Source organism: Fonsecaea monophora, assembly GCF_001642475.1.
Source record: "Fonsecaea monophora strain CBS 269.37 chromosome Unknown Scaff15, whole genome shotgun sequence".
Classification (NCBI taxonomy): domain Eukaryota; kingdom Fungi; phylum Ascomycota; class Eurotiomycetes; order Chaetothyriales; family Herpotrichiellaceae; genus Fonsecaea; species Fonsecaea monophora.
The window spans coordinates 386616-402222 of NW_019173946.1; the positions used below are offsets into that span (position 1 = coordinate 386616).

A 15607-nucleotide genomic window follows, 5' to 3' on the forward strand; every position below is an offset into this window, starting at 1 on the left:
TGATAGATTGACGAATAGACAAGGATGACATACATGATTGATTATTATTGTTGGATACAGTTTCCCGCAAAAGGCCAGACTCAGATCTACTATATGGACCGAGCACATGGTAAATACCTGGTAGATGGATAGATCTCTTTTTGGTTCTCTTTTCTTCTCTGTTTCAGACTCCTCCTGCTACCCACCCCACAAACTCCCCGTATATTTGAATATCGAGGAAACCCGCCTGCTTCGGCCGTGGTGGCAAGAGACCACGGAACAAACTTTGTATAATAACACATAGCGAGGAGGAATGACTGATAAAAAAAACTGACAATCACGGCTTAAACCTCATCGCTCATACAACACATCCGACAGAACCAGGACACCCCTCACAAAGCTTCAATGCACTTGACAAGCACGTCGAGGCCGCGATCTTCCACTTCTTTCCCCTTGAGGATCCATGCGAGATCACTCAAGATGCCCAATGGCACTTCTTTCTCCTCGTCCTTGTCGTTCGCCTCCTTGGCCTGCATCTCACCACTGTGAGAGCTCTTGATCTTCTGCTTTCGTGCCATGAGGTTGGAAATCTCCCATTCCTTTGCCGCCTCCTCTGCGCGTTCAATGACTTGGTTCGAGATCCCACACATGCTGGCGCAGTGCATACCGAAAGACCCCTCGGCGGTGCCCTCCTCCAGTTTGTATAGGAATGTCACTCGCCTGTCTGCATCGTCCACGAGGATCTTCATTCTCTTCGGCGCTATTTCTGGATGATGCGCAAACTCCGAAGAGAGCGAGTGGTAATGCGTCGCGAAGAAGCCCAAGCAGCCCACATGTGTGGCTAGGTGGTGCAGGACGGCTTGGGCGACGGCCACACCATCGTGCGAAGACGTTCCTCTTCCCAGCTCGTCTAGGATGACCAGGCTACGTGGTGTGGCCTCGCTCAGAATCTTCTTTGTCTCTGCCAGTTCGACAAAAAATGTTGACTGGGCGGCAAAAATGTGATCCTGAGCCCCCAGGCGCGACATGATTCGGTCAAACGGTGTAAGACGAGCAGACGCGCAGGGGAGGTAGCAGCCGATCTGAGCCATGATAACCGCGATACAGGTCATTCGAAGAACCGTGGATTTTCCGGCGGCATTTGCACCCGTGAGAAGGGTCAGATTTTGCGAGCTTCCGCCCAAAACAATGTCGTTGGGGATGAAGTCGTCAACCTTGGTCAGAAGGCATGGGTGGCGTAGATCAATGAGTTCCAAGGTCGACCGACCACCGGCATCCTTGCCAGATGGGTCAACGAATTCTGGACGACAGCTCGGGTGTCCCAAAGATGTGCTTGCTTTCGCAAGGGAAATCAAACAGTCTAGTTGCGCGATGATCTTGACTGCCGCGAGCCATATATCGTAATGTTCGTCGAACTTGGCGTAAAGTTTGAGCGACACATCCTTGACGATCTGAGAGTGTGTCTCTTGGGCTTCTTGGAGTTTCCGCACGAGGTTCCGCAGTTCTGGAAAGTAGTATCTTTTGACGCTCGCGGTGGCCGACATCTGGTCCCAAGCGGCGGGCACCTTGATGCGAGTAGGCACTTCCATTTGCATTATTTCCTTGCCATTGTCGCGGAAGCAGATAGCATTGGACTTGAGCTCCTTGCGCCACTTGCGGAGAAGTTCATCAAATTTTTCGTTGATGGCATCAATCGTGTCCTGCGAGTTGTCGAACTCTTCTTCGATTCCGCGCTCGGGCACTAAGACGCCAGACTCCTTAGCCTTCTGGCGGTCAAAGGCATTGTCCCAATACTTGAGACGGGGTTCGAGATCTGGCATCGCTGAAATCAATTGGCCGATGACACCTTCGCTGTCCGTTGCTTTACCAGTGCCGTCGCGCAATAGGGACATAGTGTGGTCGATCTGCTCGAATCCCTCCAGAACTCTGACAAAGTCTTGAACTTTGCAGGTTCCTGCGTGGACACGCGATATCAATCGCTCGAGGTCCGGCATCTTTGTCATTTGGGAAGTGAAACGATCCCGGACTTTCGCATCTGCGTTGAGAGAGTCGACAGCATCCAGCCGCGCATTGATCTTCTTCGTGTCCATGAGTGGATGGCACACCCATTGTTTGAATAAGCGTTTGCCGAACGGCGTGACACAGCGGTTCAATAGCTGGAAGAGCGTGCCTTCACTTCCACCGTCGTAGGAGTTGGCAAAGACTTCCAGGTTGATCAAGGTCTGGCCATCGAGAACCAAGCTCGTGGCTTTGCGAATAGGATCGTACCATGTAAAGTTACCTATCGTCACGAGACCACGCTCAATCTTCAAAGCCCTCAGATACTGGATCAAAGCACCAAGAGCAGACATGAGCAGATCCTTCTCTTTCGCCTGCTGCAGAACTTGAGGCCACTCGTTGGGAAAATAGTTCTCTGCTTCAATCTCCTTGGCAGTGATGTGGCCTTCCCAGAATTCCTTTCCAGGTTTCAAGTAGTTCCAGATAGTAGTCGGGCTGGTGTTATTCTTGAGGATGCGCAACGTCTTCATTGACACACCGCCCTTTTCCAGCAGAATCTCTTGAGGTCTGGTCTGGGCGATGAATGTCTCGAACTTGGTCAGATCCGCATCGTCGACAAACTCAGAGATGTGGAATTGACCGGTGGCAGTGTCCACAAATGCCACACCAAATGCAGGCAGATCCTCGACCTCGGATTCCTTGATTGCCACACAGTACGTCGACATGTCGTCCTGGAGCATAGTGCCGTCGACCAGTGTACCTGCAGTGAGCACACAGGCTAGTTCTCTCTTGATGACTTTGTCCTCTTTGCTCTTCTTGCTGGCAAATCCACTAGACTTTTCATCCCGCTCACGCATGTCTTTGCCCAGAGCAGTCTCCTGCTGGTCCACGCGAGCAATCTTAAACCCCTTTGCGACGAATTGATTCGCCCAGAGGTCTAAGCTCGACTCTGGAACGCCCACCATTCTCATGTTCACACGGTCAGTCAATTTCAAATCGAACAATTGATGCCCGATGGTCGCATCGTTTTCGTAGAGCTCATAGAATTTGCCTTTCTTGAAGAAGACAATAGTATCCCAGAACTTCTGCTTGATTTCCCAGTACTGCTTCTCAAAAGGCGAGAAAGCCCTCCAGGCCATGGGCGGAATATACAAGGTGCGTGGATCGTAGTCAGGATGGCCCGGTGGATTGCGGTCCATATCCCTGATATCCTCAAGCCAGGCGTGGCGCTTTTCCGGCTCGGTCATGTGGGCTTTCTGTTTCTTCCCGCTGGGTTGTTTAGGTGGGATGTTGGTCGGCCGTGGCTGCAAAGGCTGAGGATGCTCAGGGTCGTACGCCCACTGCAGAGCAGTCGAAGTGCCCTCGGGGATTTCTTGGTCGACATCGACCTCAACTTCATCCGTTGCAGGAGTGAAGTGAGAGGAAGCAGTTCGGGAGGTGTTTTTGGCTGTCCGCTTGCGCTTCGTAGGGCGACGTACTTCATCTTCAGAGTCATCAGGTACAATAAAGTCATCCATTTCTGCACAGTTAGCACGAAACCAATCAGATTGAGATAAGGTATTTACCATCTTCCGGCTGCGCCTCATTTTCTTGCTCATAGACGTCCTCGTCCGCACTATCGGAAGGTCGCTTGCGTTTAGTAGATCGAGCCCGCCGTCCTGGAGTCGGCTTGAAAATATCGTCACCGTCGGTGCCTTCGCTGTCGGACTCGAGATAGTTGATCTTCCTGGTTTTGGCCTATTGACCTCAGCGGTTAGTTCAACGCAGTCACTGACGGGCGTGGTTTCTTACCCTGCGCGAAGGTGTCCCACGGGCTGTCAACTCCTCTCTGCCATTAGTCTGCTCATCGTCAGCTGAGACTGGCGATGGCAGACCTTTGGAAAGAGGCAGACTCGCCTTAGGAGTGTCGTCCTCATCTTCAGGTTCGACCGCGTCACTGCTGGCAACAGGCGTCAGAGCAGCTGACGATTTGCCGACCGGTTTCGTGCGAGTCTTGGATGGAACAGGCGTATCAGACACTGATCGAGCAGGCAATGCGGCTGGAGAGCCAGTGGAGGGAGTCTTTTGGAAGAAGCCAAAGAGGGTCTTCTGTCCACCCGTAGAAGAGGATTTCTTCAATGCAGGGGTGGAAGCAGGAGTAGAGACAGTCTTCTTTGGCATGTTTCGGAGGCAATGAGACCATTCGGGCCTCTATACCAGAGAAAAAAAGATAGTATTAGTTACTGAGCGGATTGATCGAGTCCTGAGAAACACGAAAATGTTGGAGAGAAGACAACCGCGTGGAGAGAGACCGAGTTGCTAGCGCGTCCAACGCCTGACGCGTAAAGTAGCCGATCAGGCAAGCCAGGCACTAGAGGGTCCCAGCCACACGACCCCCTCAGTTGTCAGCCTCGTCCTCGGGAGCAAGTTACATGATATTTGATTTTACATGCTGCCTTTGACGCAGGCTGATATGTTATTACATCTGTGGTCACAACGTTTTCAAGACCGTTGACTCGCCTCCCCCACCTCTCTGTTGTTGTCCATTGACACATCAGGACTGTCCTTGCTCTCAGGAGGTCCATCCCATCCAGGGCATGTCAATCCAAGCTCCACATATTCCTCGTCTGGGACGATGTTGATAATCTTAATCCTCCACTTACCCGTTCGGAGAATGAGCAAGTTGTCGTCGATGATCCATTTTTGAACCTCCTTCCAGTCGGACGTCTTGACGGGTGTAAAGCTGAGGCTATCGTCCATTGCATTTGTTGCATCTGAGGCGCCACCCACGTACGCCCCTCCAGCATTAATAAGTCGCTGGCCCTCTGTTTTTGACGTCACCATCCCTGCCGACCAGAGAATATTGCTCATAGGTTTCTGGGAAATGAGGCTCCGTGGGAGCTTGATGTGAGTCGACACATTGTCTTCCCGCCGCAAAGGCTGCGCATGCTTGTTTAATGAGGGGTGTGCGAAGAGTGGGGTGCCAGAAGAATGTGTATCACTTGCTCGTGTCTCTGTCAAGCTCGCCTTCATATCGCTGAGGCTAATGCCTTTTTGGAAAAGTTGACGATGTTCACTTTCGGCGCTGTTCGCAGCATCTAGCCCGTAGATGAGCTCGACGAACTCTTTTGCGAGCTTGTGCTGTGCTATCCGTTTTGATTGATCTTTTTGATGCTCCTTCATGATTTCGGTGATCTCGGGCAAGGGCAAGAAGGTCAGCAACTTGAGGTATTTTTCGACGTCGGAGTCTGAGGAGCGCAGGAAGAACTTCAAGTCGTGTCAGCCGCGTCAAGCTCTCTGCAGGGCACAAATCCTACCTGATAGAGGTCGAAGATGCTCGTCATATCTGGATTAAGCCAGACAGCATTACCAGCGCTCTTTCCAAACTTTTGCCCCGAGGCCGTAGTCAAGAGAGGGACGGTGAATCCCATTGGATCCGAAGTGACCTCAATGCCGCGCTTTGAATCGAGGAGCTGTGTTTGCCGCAACGCAACCTGGTACTCGTGGGAGTCTTTGGCAATTTGCTTCACAGCTTCAGCACCCGCGAGAATATTTCCAAACTGGTCTGCTCCACCGACTTGCAGCTGGCAACCGGATTGAAACAAATGCCACCAGTCCCATGCCTGTACCAGGGGGTAGCTGAACTCAGCAAAGGACATTCCGTCCCCTTTCTCTAGCCTATTCTTCACCCTAAAAGACAACCATGGTCAGCAACCAAACCACCTGCGGAAGAAGGAATGGCCTGCTCACGTGTCTCGGCCCAGCATTGGACCTATCCGTATGTGCCGACCGAGAATGGACAGAAACTCTCTTGCTGTGACCTTGGACCACCATGTTACATTGTTCTCGAGAGATCTGCGCCAGGCCCATTCCCGCGTATATCCTTTCCGTGCGGCGTATGTTTCGATCGACGCACCGAGCCTTTTGAGTTGAATGTGCATAGCTGCCATGTTGCCTTTCCTCTGCGATGGAGACATCATTTCTCTGCCTTTCAACCGGCCCGAAGGGTCGCCAATACTAGCGGTGAATCCCCCTAACTGATAACGGTCAGCTACTCCTTCGCAAGAGACCACGTCCACTAGTACTGCTTACAATGAAATTGGCCTTGTAGCCATGGATATAGAGCCAACCCAGGACCATGAAGGGAACCATATGACCAACATGTAGAGAAGGGGCGGTCGGGTCTATGCCAGCATAGACTCCAACTCGACGGTGGGTGAGGAGCTTGTCCAGATCTTCCCTTGTGCTTCAAATCGTCAATGAGACATCCTGGACCTTATTTTCGCAGACTCTCACCCGACAATCTGGTTGATATACCCCCGCTCCTCAAGTATAGTAAGCATCGACTTCATGTTGCCCTTTTCGATGGCTTGGGCTTTTGCACGCCATTCTTCCTCCGCTTCTTGTATCCGTCGCACGTGGGCCTGCGTGATCCATCTTTGCTGAGCTGAAAGGCTTGGAAGTGGATTCCGATCGCGGAGGTGGCTGCGGCAGCTTTGGCAGATGTACAAGGAGCGACGAGCTGTGCGGAGGGGGTTTGGTGTCTTCATGAGGCTCTCTACCCAGGTAGTTCAATGCGGGCGCAACAAAACGAGTTCAACTGCGCAAATGAAAAAGTTGTGGTTCAGGGACGGACTTTCGGCGCAGCAGTCGCCGACACCGTCAGCCAATCATCAACTAGCAGCGAACATGAGGGCCAAGACTGCACGGTATGTCGTCAAACTTTCCTCATTAGGTGTACGCCCATTTCCCTTTGTTTTCTGCCAAGTCCCCCGCAGTACCGAGTACTATTTCCACTTATGGGCACCCCCGGTCCCCCATTCTAGAACACGCCGCCGACTGGTGGAATACTCGTACCCGTTGCCGGTTCTTGCAGCAAAGCGCACCGGAAAAACATTTGTTTGCAGACACTTTCGGACTCTTGGATAAACAGTACCTTGTACCATGCACTTCTATCCATGGGTTTTTGATTTGGTATTGAGAGGGTGTCCAGCCAGCCAGTTCCTGGTCAACGCTAGCGATGCCTACCGGATGATATATCCAGATGCAGACTGAAATGAGACCTGTTGTGATAATGCAACTAAATCCTTGGCGAGCAACAGAATCCCAGATTATCACGGGTAGTGGTTGTCCGAGGCCGGCAAAGTGAGTTTCACGGGTGCCTGGCCCGTTCTCGGTGCCTGCATCTTGCCCTCGGGAGGTATATAAAAACCTGTTATCCCCCCGCTCAAAAGGTTCCTCAGGCCGAGTCATTTCTTATCGTCCTATATCTGATTCCCACCACCATGTCGGTAGAAGGTCGCTGCGATGAGCGGTTCCTCAAGGTGAAAGAGCTATTCCAAGGATTCCTGGATTCTGGCGCGGAGCTTGGAGCCTCAATCTGTGTCAATATCGATGGTAAGAATGTGATCGATCTTTGGGGAGGATGGGCCGACCAAGAACGAACCAAGCCGTGGACTGAGAACACCATTGTCAACGTCTGGTCAACAACGAAGACCGTCCTATCACTCGCTACTCTCATTCTCGCCGACCGAGGATTGCTGGGGCTCGACGATCCCGTGGCAAAGTACTGGCCTGAATTTGCAGCCGAGGGGAAGTCAGACGTCAAAGTTCGTCATCTCCTCTCCCATACATCTGGGCTCTCAGGTTGGGACGATCCCATCGACATTGAAGGAGTCGAAGATGTACCCAGCGCCAGCGCGAAGCTTGCCGCTCAGCGACCCTGGTGGGAACCTGGCACCGCTTCTGGCTACCACGCTCTGACTATGGGTCACTTGTTACAACCGGTCATTCAAGCCGCCTCAGGTAAAACACTCGGCCAGGTGGTGAATCAGGAAATCGCCGGACCGCTCAAGGCTGACTTTTCCGTCGGCTGTCCGGAGAGCGAGTGGCATCGAGTTGCGAAGGTCGTTCCACCAGCACATATGGACCTTTCTCAGATTGATCCAAAATCTGTCATGGCAAAGACATTGAGCAATCCTCTATTGGACGCCAAAGCGTCCTGGACTGACGAATGGAAGCGGGTCGAGATGGGTGCTCTGAACGGTCACGGCAACGCAAGGTCAGTTTGTAAGATGCTCTCTGCCATCACGCTAGGTGGCGAGGTTGATGGGCAACGTCTGCTATCTCCGGCCACCATCGATCGCATCTGGGAAACGCAGTCGAATGGCACAGACTTGGTTCTTGGTATAGAGGTACGCTTTGGCATTGGGTACTGCCTGGAGGCACCAATCCTCAAGTGGCTTCCCAAAGGCAAGGTCTGTTTCTGGGGAGGCTGGGGCGGCTCAATTGTCGTCATGGACCTTGACAAGAAAATCACCTTTGCTTATACCATGAACCACATGGAACAAGGCACCATTGGCAATTCTCGATCCTCGGCGTACGTCGCTGCACTTTACGAAGCACTGTCATAGCGTATAATGAGTGGGCAAGCCAGGAACAGAACTTTGAACTTTCCGTTGAATTATTATTACAAGCTTCTTGTTCCAAGGCCCATGGCTCGCTGAGATTAAGGACTGACATGACTATACTTGAGACATATCAGGGCAAGGCGTGTGGGATCACGGTCAAGGACAAAACAATGGTTTCTGGATTATCTGGAAGGCACAAATATGCCAAGACGCCTACTTATCTACCAATACCTAAAATACTCGCTGTAATACTTACGAGGTATGTCTGTAGAGATAGGTAGGACCGCCACAAGCCCGTACCCCAGTGGCACATGTCTCAACACAGATGATGTGCCGAGGCTTCATGCCTCACTAGATATCATCTGAGTCTGTCTCCTTTCCAGAGACCTAGACGCAACGTCTGTTGCAGAAGGTTTCCTCAGCTAGAATCCCGAAATGGATCAACACACACACACACACACACTTCGGCATACCGAGGCCCCACATGATTACCCTCCCACCTCCCTTGGCTCGGGGGACAGGCAATACTCCATCCACCAGAGGTGGTAATCGCGGCCCCGAGGAACACGAACGACAACAAGTGGCGCTCACTGGTATGCTGCCAGGTCAATGGGGATCGTCGTATGATTGCATACGGTACGTTTCCCAAGAACAGAATTTTTGCAAGACTTTATCGGGACGTCCAATCGAGGGATATAGATAGCTAGATAGAGAGAGTGTCGACTTTCAACATTCTCTGTGCGCACTATGAGCAGCAGGTAAATCTTTATTGTTCGTTCTCAGCCACCTCGAAAAAAGGATGGCGAAAACCGATGAGAAACTGGGGTTCGACCCGGACGCGTTGAAAGCAAAGTACCTGGCTGAGCGTGAAAAGCGAATCCAAGCCAATCCACATGGGGTCGACCAGTATCGATCGGTCGAGGGTGCTCTGGCTCACTATCTGGACGATCCATGGGCCGGTCAAGATGACCGCCGAGAGCCTCTCGACATCAAGACCGACGTTGTGGTGGTTGGTGCCGGGTACGGAAGCGAGCTCCTGGCATATCATCTCGAGAAGAACGGGATTTCGGACTACAAGATTCTCGAAAAGGGAGCAGATTTCGGTGGTGTTTGGTTAGTAGTCCAAACACGCGTTTTTGTTATAAATCCAGTACTGACCATATTATGCCAGGTACTGGAATCGCTACCCTGGTGTGCAGTGTGACATCGAGTCTTATATCTATATGCCACTGTTGGACCGTATCGGGTACATTCCCACGGAAAAGTACGCCCACGGGCCAGAGCTCCTAGACTACGCCAAAAGGCTTGCGAGGGAGCTAAAGCTGTACGACAAGGCTATTTTCAAGACAGAGGTCTTGAGTATCCGTTGGAACGAGGACAGTTCGATGTACTCGGTCCAAACTAACCACGGAGACAAGATATTCGCTCGTTTTGTGGTCGGCGTCGCCGGCTCGCTCCATCGGCCAAAGCTACCGGGATTTCCTGGCATCGAGACGTTCAAGGGACGGAGTTTCCACTCGAGTAGGTGGGACTACAAATACACCGGAGGCGACTCGACCGGTGGCTTGGTCAACCTCAAGGACAAGAAAGTGGGCATTATTGGCACCGGAGCCACGGCCGTTCAGATTGTACCTCACCTCGGCCAATGGGCAAAGGAGTTGTACGTCTTCCAACGGACCCCGTCTTCGATCGACGTGCGCAACAACCGACCAACGGATCAAAATTGGGCCGAAACACTCACGGGGAGTTGGCAGCAGCGACGCATGGACAACTTCAACAACATCATCGGCGGCGCTCCGGAGGAGGAAGACCTAGTTATGGACGGATGGACCGACATAATCCTGCGGTTATTTCCGTCAAAATCAGACGGGAATGCGGAACTGAGCAAAGAAGAAAAGGAGAAGCGGAGGCAGCTGGCCGATTTCGAGAAAATGGAAGAAATCAGAAGGCGAGTCGACCGCATCGTCAAAGACCCCGAGACGGCCGAGAGCTTGAAGCCTTATTACAACCAGTTTTGCAAGCGGCCGTGCTTCCACGACGATTACCTCGAAACGTTCAATCGTCCAAACGTCAAGCTCGTCGACACCAAAGGACGGGGGATCGAGCGAGCGACCGAGAAGGGAGTCGTGGCGAACGGCCAGGAGTACGAACTCGACTGCCTAATCTACGCCACGGGCTTCGAGCGAGCAACGTCATGGACCCATCGCGCTGGAATGGAGGTATACGGCAAGAAGGCGCTGCCTCTATCCGAAAAGTTCTCAGACGGCCCGAGCACGTTCAAGGGCTGGATCACCAGAGACTTTCCAAACTTTTTCATGATCACGACCGTGCAGGCATTCATCACGCCCAACTTTCTGCACACGACTGCCATACAAGCGGAGCATATTGCCTATGTGATCTCGGAATGCAAGGCCAGGAACATTCAGGCCATAGAGCCCACTCAAGCCGCCGAAGACGAGTGGGTGGAAATGATCATTGCGTCGGGCGAAGACTCGAGAGCGTTTCACAGCGAGTGCACGCCAGGTTACTACAACAACGAAGGTCAGATTACGAGACAATTGGCCAAGAGTTCCTCATACGGTGGCAGTCCGTTGACGGTTATAAACTTGTTGAAGAAGTGGCAGACGGACGGGAAATTAGAAGGTCTTTCGCCCACATATGCTTCGGCCACGGTGGAAACGGTATCATGAAAACTTTCGTCTACCAGTAGCAAATACACTAGATAGACAGATACAGGGATAGATATATTGGTCATGCTTTTTCCCACACAAGTCACTGGGAAACACTCAATCAAACAAAGCATTACCAAAAGCTGCGTCTCTCTAATAATAACTCTCCATGTCGGTCAATACAGCTTCACATTGTGCTGCTTCATGGCCTTTGCGAGTCCACCGTTCCCCAAGAATTCCGCTTTGTCGTCACTCCACTCGGGCTGCACTCTGTAATGGATGTTTTCACCACTGCACTCGGCAGCCTGACCGGTTCGACTAGAGTCGTCGATGAATCTCATAAAGGCCGTGATGATGGTGGACACTGGCGTGATGTATTCCTCCGGGGTGGTGAAGGAATAGATCTTGGTCAGACCCGTGTGGACGAGACCTGGAGTCCCCGTCAGTTAGTGACGGGAATGGGGATGCCACGTTAGTAGTTCTTGTTCCGGCCTTTACCTGGACATATGCAATTGACTGTGACAGGCTCTCCGACTTCACGCAGTTGTTGAGCCAAGGCTCTAGTCAGTCCGACCACCTATAGCGAGATCAATTTTGTTAAACGCATTGCACAAACAACATTCGGCATTCTTGTAGTTGGGAAACATACCCCGTGTTTGGCAGCTGTATACAGCGGAATCGTCGGGCCAGGATAGATGCCGGCCATGCTCGAGGTAAAGATCAATTTGCCAGACTTGTCTGGGTTTTTCCGGAAGAAGTGAAACCCGAGGTAGGCACAGTAGATGGGGCCTAGCAGGTCGATATCGATGACCGCTGTCGAAGGCTTCGGCGGCGTCCCGTCAGCTCGGTCTGGCTGGGGTTTGTAGAAGCTGATGCGATCGCCGATACCCTGAGAGAAAGAGAATAAAAGGTATGAGCTCTGTTTTTCTTTTTTCCTCTCTTCGAGTTTCGGTAAAACAACAACAACAACAACAACAACAACAAAGTCCCCCTCTCGATCACAGTTGGTTGGTTAGACTCTTACCGCGTTTCCAAAGACAGCATCGAGTCGTCCCCATCGGTCCCACGTCTTTGCAAATGTACCGCTTAGCTCCTCGTAGTCGGCCACGTTGGCCTTGAAAAACAAAGCCGAATCGCCGTGCGCGGCCGCAATTTCCTTGCCCGACTCTTCGTTCACGTCAATGATTGTGACATTCCAGCCCAGCTGCCACAGGTGCTCCGCCACCGCGAGTCCCATGCCCGACGCACCGCCAGTGATGATGCAGACTGGGGATTTCGCAGGCTTTTTGTTGTCACTGGAGGCCATCTTGAGGAGACAAGTAAGTGTCCACGACCGAGTTTGGAGGTTAGGATGACAAGTCACAAAAATCTTGATATGTTCGATCGTGAGGAATCGCTTTCAAGTAAAAAGTCAACAGTTCCTCCAATGTTTGCTTGACGTCTTGGGATCGACGTCACGCACAAGACTTGATACGATTCGCATAGGCTCTGGGCAGCCGCCGAGGAGTTCGGAGCGCTGGAAGAGTCTGACCTCGGGACCTGATGAGGCGGTTGAACTCACCCGAGTCGACGATCCACTAAGCCGAAAAGTCGTTTCACGTTGATCCGAATACCTGGTCTCTGGTAAGTCCCTCGTATTTGGTATAAAGAGCCATCCTCATGCTCAAAACTGGTACCAAAGATATATACGTCGCAACGAGAAATCTCCGATCCGAGGTTACTAAGAGGTCATAGCTGCGTATACGGTACAATTCTTCATACAATTGAGAAACTGAGTCCTTGTAACAATACATGTGTAAAATGGTCATGCCCAGGTATAGCCCGAATAGTCAAAGGCAGACAGCAGGTTTTCTGCAAATCCCAAATCTCCATCCGAGTACCATTCAGAGGTTGAAAATGGATTAGCCGATATATCAGGCACTCTATCACTGGTGGGATCAAGCCCGGCGGCGGCAGCAGCAGCAGCAGCAGCAGCAGCAGCGGTAGTTTGCTGTCCCATCTTTTCATTGTCTTCGTCCAAGGCATCGGCCATTATTACGTTGCGCTTGACCGGGTTTGGAGCCGAATGGCTAGTGCTAGATGACGACTGGAGCGAACGACCGAGTACAGCCTTTCTTGAATCCTGAAACATATTTACTACGTCTCGCAAGATTGGGCCATGGTCAGCCAGAGGCAAGGAGCACTTGATGGAGACGTCGACTTGAGCGATACTCCGCCTGCGAATCTCCGAGTCTGGGTGGTTGAAATCGAGAAGCAACGCTGATGTCGCCAGGTAGATGTTGGTCAGGGCAGACGGGGGTAGAGCCCCGTGGAGGTCGTGATGCAGAAGTTGTTCAAGTACAGCTGTTGTTTCGTAGCCCGCCTGTCTGACCAGGAAAGAGTGCCACTCGGTTTGTGGTGAGTACTCGGTCGTCTGCTGGACTCTGATGCGTGCATATACGTCTCTCGTCATGTTGTCTTTGTAGATGACAAAATGTGCCCCCCAGTATATCAACTCAATCACCGACATGGCCCAAGCCGCACCTCGAGAAGCGCCATATGGAACTCCGGCCAGCAGCGAGTCCCATCGCAAAGTGTCTGGGATTTCAGAATGCCATTGCCGGAGGTCACGGAGCATATACTGTCGTAAGGCAGGTAGAGTCGTTCCAGACCCCGTCCAGCCCCAGGCCACGGCATCGTGGAATATATGCTGCAGGATGAGGTATATGTGTCTGCACAGCTTCGCCTTCTCGACACATACTAGAGCATGTTTCAAGCGTTCGACTTGTGACTCATGGCTGGAGTTGTCGGCCGCCATGTTTATGTCAGTGTCGTTGAAGCCGAAATCGCTCAGGGTCAGTGTAGGAGCCGACGGCCATATGCGAGGGTGCTGTCCCGTGTACATGCATAGATCGCATTCTTTCATGAGCACACACCACCATAAAATTCGACGTCGGTTGCGATCATGCCGGCTTCTAGAATTTGAAATCGTAGACAACTGAGGTTTGTCCTTATCCAAGTTCAAAAAGTAAGCTTGGGTAATTGCATTACCAAGCCAATAAGTCGCGTCTTTGGGATTATTCTCCTTTACCCACCCGAGGAGCAGTAAGGAAGCCTGGCATATCGTCGTCTTATCCTTTTCGATGTCCATGTCAAACAGTGTCTACAAAACAGACGGTCAGTTTCTTCTACCAACAGAGAATCGGCAATACTCGACCTTACCTTTGCTCGCTCATAGTATGCTTCCCTTGCCGCCAATTTCGACATGTAGCTTTGCCGGATCACCACTTCGGGGTCAACCGACGCTACCCCAGCAAACATGACTGCATGGAAGAGCAACAAGGGCATCCTTTTCCCGGAGTGTTTCATACTCCCACCAAGGATGCTGCGAAGCTCTACCAGATCTATTACCGGAAGGAGGGGGTGTACAAAATCCGCGTACTGGTTCAGGATGGCCAATTGAAGCGGCTTCGGAGGGAAGGTGAAAACTCCTTTGCGGCGCAGGTAATCCACGTCATCCACATGGTTGACTGAAAACGCTTCAATGAAGTCAGGTAGAACAGTTGTCGTGTTTGAATCTGGCCGGTCATTCGCGACGAGTCTGGCATTATGAGAGTGCGAGATGCCGCGAAGATTCACGGTTTCACTTGGTGAGTGCGATTGCTGACGATCGGATTCGACGTCTTCGGTTTGTCTCTCCAGAGGTTGTTGGAGTGGAGGCTGCTCAAGTTGAGAAGCATTGAAGATATCCAGATCCGGACCGCTCATCAGGTTTGCAATGTCGTCGGAAGCCGCAACATCCCAAATTGTCGGCAGATCGTTCTGCACATGTTCAGGCCCAACGTTCCGGCTGTGACGAAGGTGATTCTGGCCGGCCACGGCAGCTGTGTTTTGTCGTAGGTTGGCTTGTTTATCGTGAGGCCAGGAAGGATTTGCACTCGATTCACGCGTGTGTTGGCTCTGACGGACGAACTCGCATCTTGTGCCGTCGAGTGAACAGTTGGTGCACTTGCCGCGCTTTCTCGTGGCATCACACCTGACTTTGCGTCCCCGACACCGCAGACAGGCGCGAGAAGCCCTGCCCTGCTTTGGTGGCTGACCGGTAGCGTGCATGGCTAGATGTGACTCTGGGCCGACTGGAAAGCTGGTAGGTGCGGGTCTCACAGGGTTCTGATCCTCTGCCATTTTGGAAACACAGGTTAAAAAAAAAACAAGCCCCCACAGCGTTGTGGATTGACGTGCGGTAAAAATTTCTTTCAAATGTAAGTGTCTCCCAAGTACGAGGAGGTAGATTCCCCCGCGAACCTGGCCAAATCGGGGGAAAACATGGAGTTCGAGATTGGGAAAGCTTGGTGGCGTTACTGACGCGGGTACTGAAGCACTTTTGCCGAAGCCTCTTCACCGACAAGTGCAAGTACAAGTACAAGGCGAAAAGCATGAGTTCCCCACCAGACCCTAATTGTCTAGTATAAGCAGACTAGTCTTGATTGGGAGGAGATAACGACATATTTCACGTGATGAACATCAGACTAGGCCTAGTCGAGTCAGAATAAAGTCTTATTCTGACTGCGCCCTACATAAACATCTATCCTG

The 15607-nt window shown here is 51.8% G+C and overlaps 6 protein-coding genes across 6 annotated transcripts; 2 read left to right on the top strand and 4 right to left on the bottom strand.

The window, feature by feature from the left end:
- Positions 1–371: 371 nt before the first annotated feature.
- Positions 372–4137, bottom strand: AYO21_03236 (hypothetical protein; the record flags this gene model as incomplete). Its single annotated transcript, XM_022653210.1, has 3 exons — positions 372–3496; positions 3543–3714; positions 3769–4137. 3 exons carry the CDS (start codon positions 4135–4137, stop codon positions 372–374), a joined length of 3666 nt encoding a protein of 1221 aa, XP_022514603.1.
- A 321-nt stretch (positions 4138–4458) lies between these two features.
- On the bottom strand, positions 4459–6308 carry AYO21_03237 (tyrosine-tRNA ligase; the record flags this gene model as incomplete). Its single annotated transcript, XM_022653211.1, has 5 exons — positions 4459–5223; positions 5274–5646; positions 5707–5993; positions 6049–6196; positions 6253–6308. 5 exons carry the CDS (start codon positions 6306–6308, stop codon positions 4459–4461), a joined length of 1629 nt encoding a protein of 542 aa, XP_022514604.1.
- Positions 6309–7241: 933 nt separating this feature from the next.
- Positions 7242–8369, top strand: AYO21_03238 (hypothetical protein; the record flags this gene model as incomplete). Its single annotated transcript, XM_022653212.1, has 1 exon — positions 7242–8369. The coding sequence occupies one exon, from the start codon at positions 7242–7244 to the stop codon at positions 8367–8369; it is 1128 nt and encodes a 375-aa protein (XP_022514605.1).
- Positions 8370–9165: 796 nt separating this feature from the next.
- Positions 9166–11056, top strand: AYO21_03239 (hypothetical protein; the record flags this gene model as incomplete). Its single annotated transcript, XM_022653213.1, has 2 exons — positions 9166–9479; positions 9538–11056. The coding sequence occupies 2 exons, from the start codon at positions 9166–9168 to the stop codon at positions 11054–11056; spliced, it is 1833 nt and encodes a 610-aa protein (XP_022514606.1).
- A 155-nt stretch (positions 11057–11211) lies between these two features.
- AYO21_03240 (hypothetical protein) lies at positions 11212–12341 on the bottom strand (the record flags this gene model as incomplete). The annotated part of the gene is made up of 4 exons (XM_022653214.1): positions 11212–11465; positions 11534–11612; positions 11685–11924; positions 12060–12341. The coding sequence occupies 4 exons, from the start codon at positions 12339–12341 to the stop codon at positions 11212–11214; spliced, it is 855 nt and encodes a 284-aa protein (XP_022514607.1).
- Positions 12342–12839: 498 nt separating this feature from the next.
- Positions 12840–15199, bottom strand: AYO21_03241 (hypothetical protein; the record flags this gene model as incomplete). Its single annotated transcript, XM_022653215.1, has 2 exons — positions 12840–14177; positions 14237–15199. 2 exons carry the CDS (start codon positions 15197–15199, stop codon positions 12840–12842), a joined length of 2301 nt encoding a protein of 766 aa, XP_022514608.1.
- Between the last annotated feature and the right edge of the window lie 408 nt (positions 15200–15607).